Source organism: Otolemur garnettii, unplaced genomic scaffold (assembly GCF_000181295.1).
Source record: "Otolemur garnettii isolate 467f Iridium unplaced genomic scaffold, OtoGar3 scaffold00116, whole genome shotgun sequence".
NCBI lineage: Eukaryota > Metazoa > Chordata > Mammalia > Primates > Galagidae > Otolemur > Otolemur garnettii.
Genome location: NW_003852511.1, coordinates 4074811 through 4077293, shown reverse-complemented (window position 1 = coordinate 4077293; position 2483 = coordinate 4074811). Strand labels below are relative to the sequence as shown.

At 40.4% G+C, this 2483-nt stretch overlaps 1 protein-coding gene across 1 annotated transcript in view; it reads left to right on the top strand.

Moving 5' to 3' along the window:
• Positions 1-2483, top strand: part of TOMM20 (translocase of outer mitochondrial membrane 20) — a 12945-nt gene that overhangs the window by 6883 nt on the left and 3579 nt on the right. The window contains exon 3 of the mRNA XM_003797436.2: positions 294-375. Within this exon, the coding sequence (XP_003797484.1) occupies positions 294-375 (82 nt within the window). The remainder of the gene's footprint in view (positions 1-293; positions 376-2483) is intronic.

Sequence of the window (2483 nt, the reverse complement as noted above, 5' to 3'; positions counted from 1 at the left end):
CCTTAGCCGGTTGAGCTATAGGCGCCGAGCCGGTTTTTCATTTTTAATAGAAACAAGGTCTCTCTCTTGCTCAGGCTAGTCTGGAATTCAAGAGCTCGGACAATCCACCCACCTCTGCTTCCCAGAGTGCTAAGATTACAGGTGTGAGCCACTGCGCCAGCCACAAGTGTTGTTTATGAGTATTTTTTTAGAATGAGCTATTTTTTGTTGTTCTTACTGATTTTTCTGAGTATTGGTTAATATCTTCTATCACAATTTTGCTGTCAGTTGCTAACTATTCTATTCCCACACAGTTACCGGACCTTAAAGATGCCGAAGCTGTGCAGAAATTCTTCCTTGAAGAGATCCAGCTTGGTGAAGAGTTACTAGCTCAAGGTAATCGTCATTAACAGACAGAGGAACTAGGTAGAATTCTTTTAAAAGTATGTAGATTTATGATGATGAAGAGGTTTTTCTGTGTAGTTTGCTATCTTTAGAAAAGGTATTATGAATATTTCAAGGAAGGTTTTTAGATACTTCATTTAAGTGAGCTGTTTTAGGTTTACTTAATCTCATGGTATAGGTGCTATTAGGAAGTTTTTACAGATGTGGTTTACCCGTACTCGGAGTTTACAGTCGTAGTGCAGAATATAAATAGCAAGAAAGGAATATGAGCTAGGAATAGACTCCTTCACTACCTCATCTAATCTTCAGGTCTTCTCCAGTATTTATAGGAAGGAAATGGCTAGTAGGTTAATTTACCTAATGATGCTCACACGATGAGTTTAGGACACCTCATTTCAGAACCAATTTGTTAAATGATTCAGAAGTTAGACTTTTTGTTACTTTGTACCTTGTCTATTTCATCAGCAATATTAAGTTTTTTTAGGGTACCTGTTAATTAAAGTTACCAAATTGACAGACCTAAGAACTAGAATTTACTCAGTAATTTAGTATCTTTTTGTTTGGTTTGGGCTTTTTTCTTTTTCTTTTTCGAGACAGAGCCTCAAGCTATCGCCCTGGGTAGAGTGCTGTGGTGTCACAGCTCCCAGCAACCTCTAACTTCTGGGCTTAAGCTGTTCTCTTGCCTCAGCCTCCCAGTAGCTGGGACTATAGACGCCCACCACAATGTCCAGCTATTCTTCGGTTGTAGTTATTGTTTGGTAGGCTCGGGCCAGATCAAACCCACCAACTCTGGTGTATGTGGCTGGCGCCTTAGCTGCTTGAGCTACAGCCATCATGCAGTAATTTAGTATCTTAAATGTTTGTATAAATATTTTTAGTGTCAAGTTAGCATTTATCTCAAAAGTAGCTTAAAAGTAGTTGCTATCTGGGTCGGCGCCTGTAGTTCAGTGGTTAGGATGCCAGCCACATACAGTGGGGCTGGTGGGTTTGAACCCAGCCCGGGCCACTAAACAACTGCAACAACAAAAAAGAAAATACCCAGGCTTTGTGGTGGGCACCTGAAGCCCCAGCTACTGGAAGGCTGAGGCAAGAGAATTGCTTAAGCCCAAGAGTTTGAGGTTGCTATGAGCTGTGACACCAGGGCACTCTACTAAGGGCAACACAGACTTTCGTCTCAAAATAAATAAAGAAATAATTTAAAAAAAAAAAAAGTAGTTACCATCATTAATAAAGATGGTGTCATGTGTCAGGGGTTTTGTTTTCCTCATTGCTTCATGAGTAGGTTTGATTTTGACAGGCTTGAGCTAGAAGGTGTGGGGTATTTGTGTGTGTACTTTTGTTTCTGTTATGGGAAGAGATTAACTGTTTAAAAAGATGAAGACCAGCTTTGTCTCCCCTTTTACAGGAAATGCTTTTTTTACATAATTAGAATTTACTGAATTAATTTCACCTATAGATTCACAAATGGTCTAGTCTTCATACTCAAATTGCTACCAAATGAGGAAAGATTCAGTGAAGTAGGAGAACTAATGTCTCTAAGTGCAGAGGAATACAATGTTACCAGTCAGGAAACACTCCAGGTCTCTTACAAGCTAAACATTTGAATTTCTCCAAAGATCCAAGGCCAAGGGTCCAGGTGCTGGGGAGAGGGAGCGCATGCTCCTCCAGGCTGAAGCAGAGCTTGGTCCTGAGTGGCACTTCTCTGTGTTCCTATAGCACTGGGTTTGCTCGTCTGTGCTATGTAAAAGATGGATTATATGATGCTTTCAACACTATTGGTGAGAGCAAATGGTGCCACATATGATCTATTATCTAGTCAGCAAAAGTTGGAGTGGCATCATGTACTTCGAATTTTTAGGAAGGGAGCTCAAGATGACAAGTTGACCGAGATTAAGGTTGTGTCAGTGGGTCACGGATGAGCTCTTCAGCATTGTTAGATGCAGAAAAGAATTGCCAGCCCTGGTTTGGAAGGGGTTTAGGCCTTTGTGATATCTCTTCACAGACAGGAACTGACTTAGCCAATGTCTTGCTTACCTAAACTCTAAACTGACTATTGTGTATAGGTGTATACATGGCAAGTACTTAATTTTTTTCTTTTT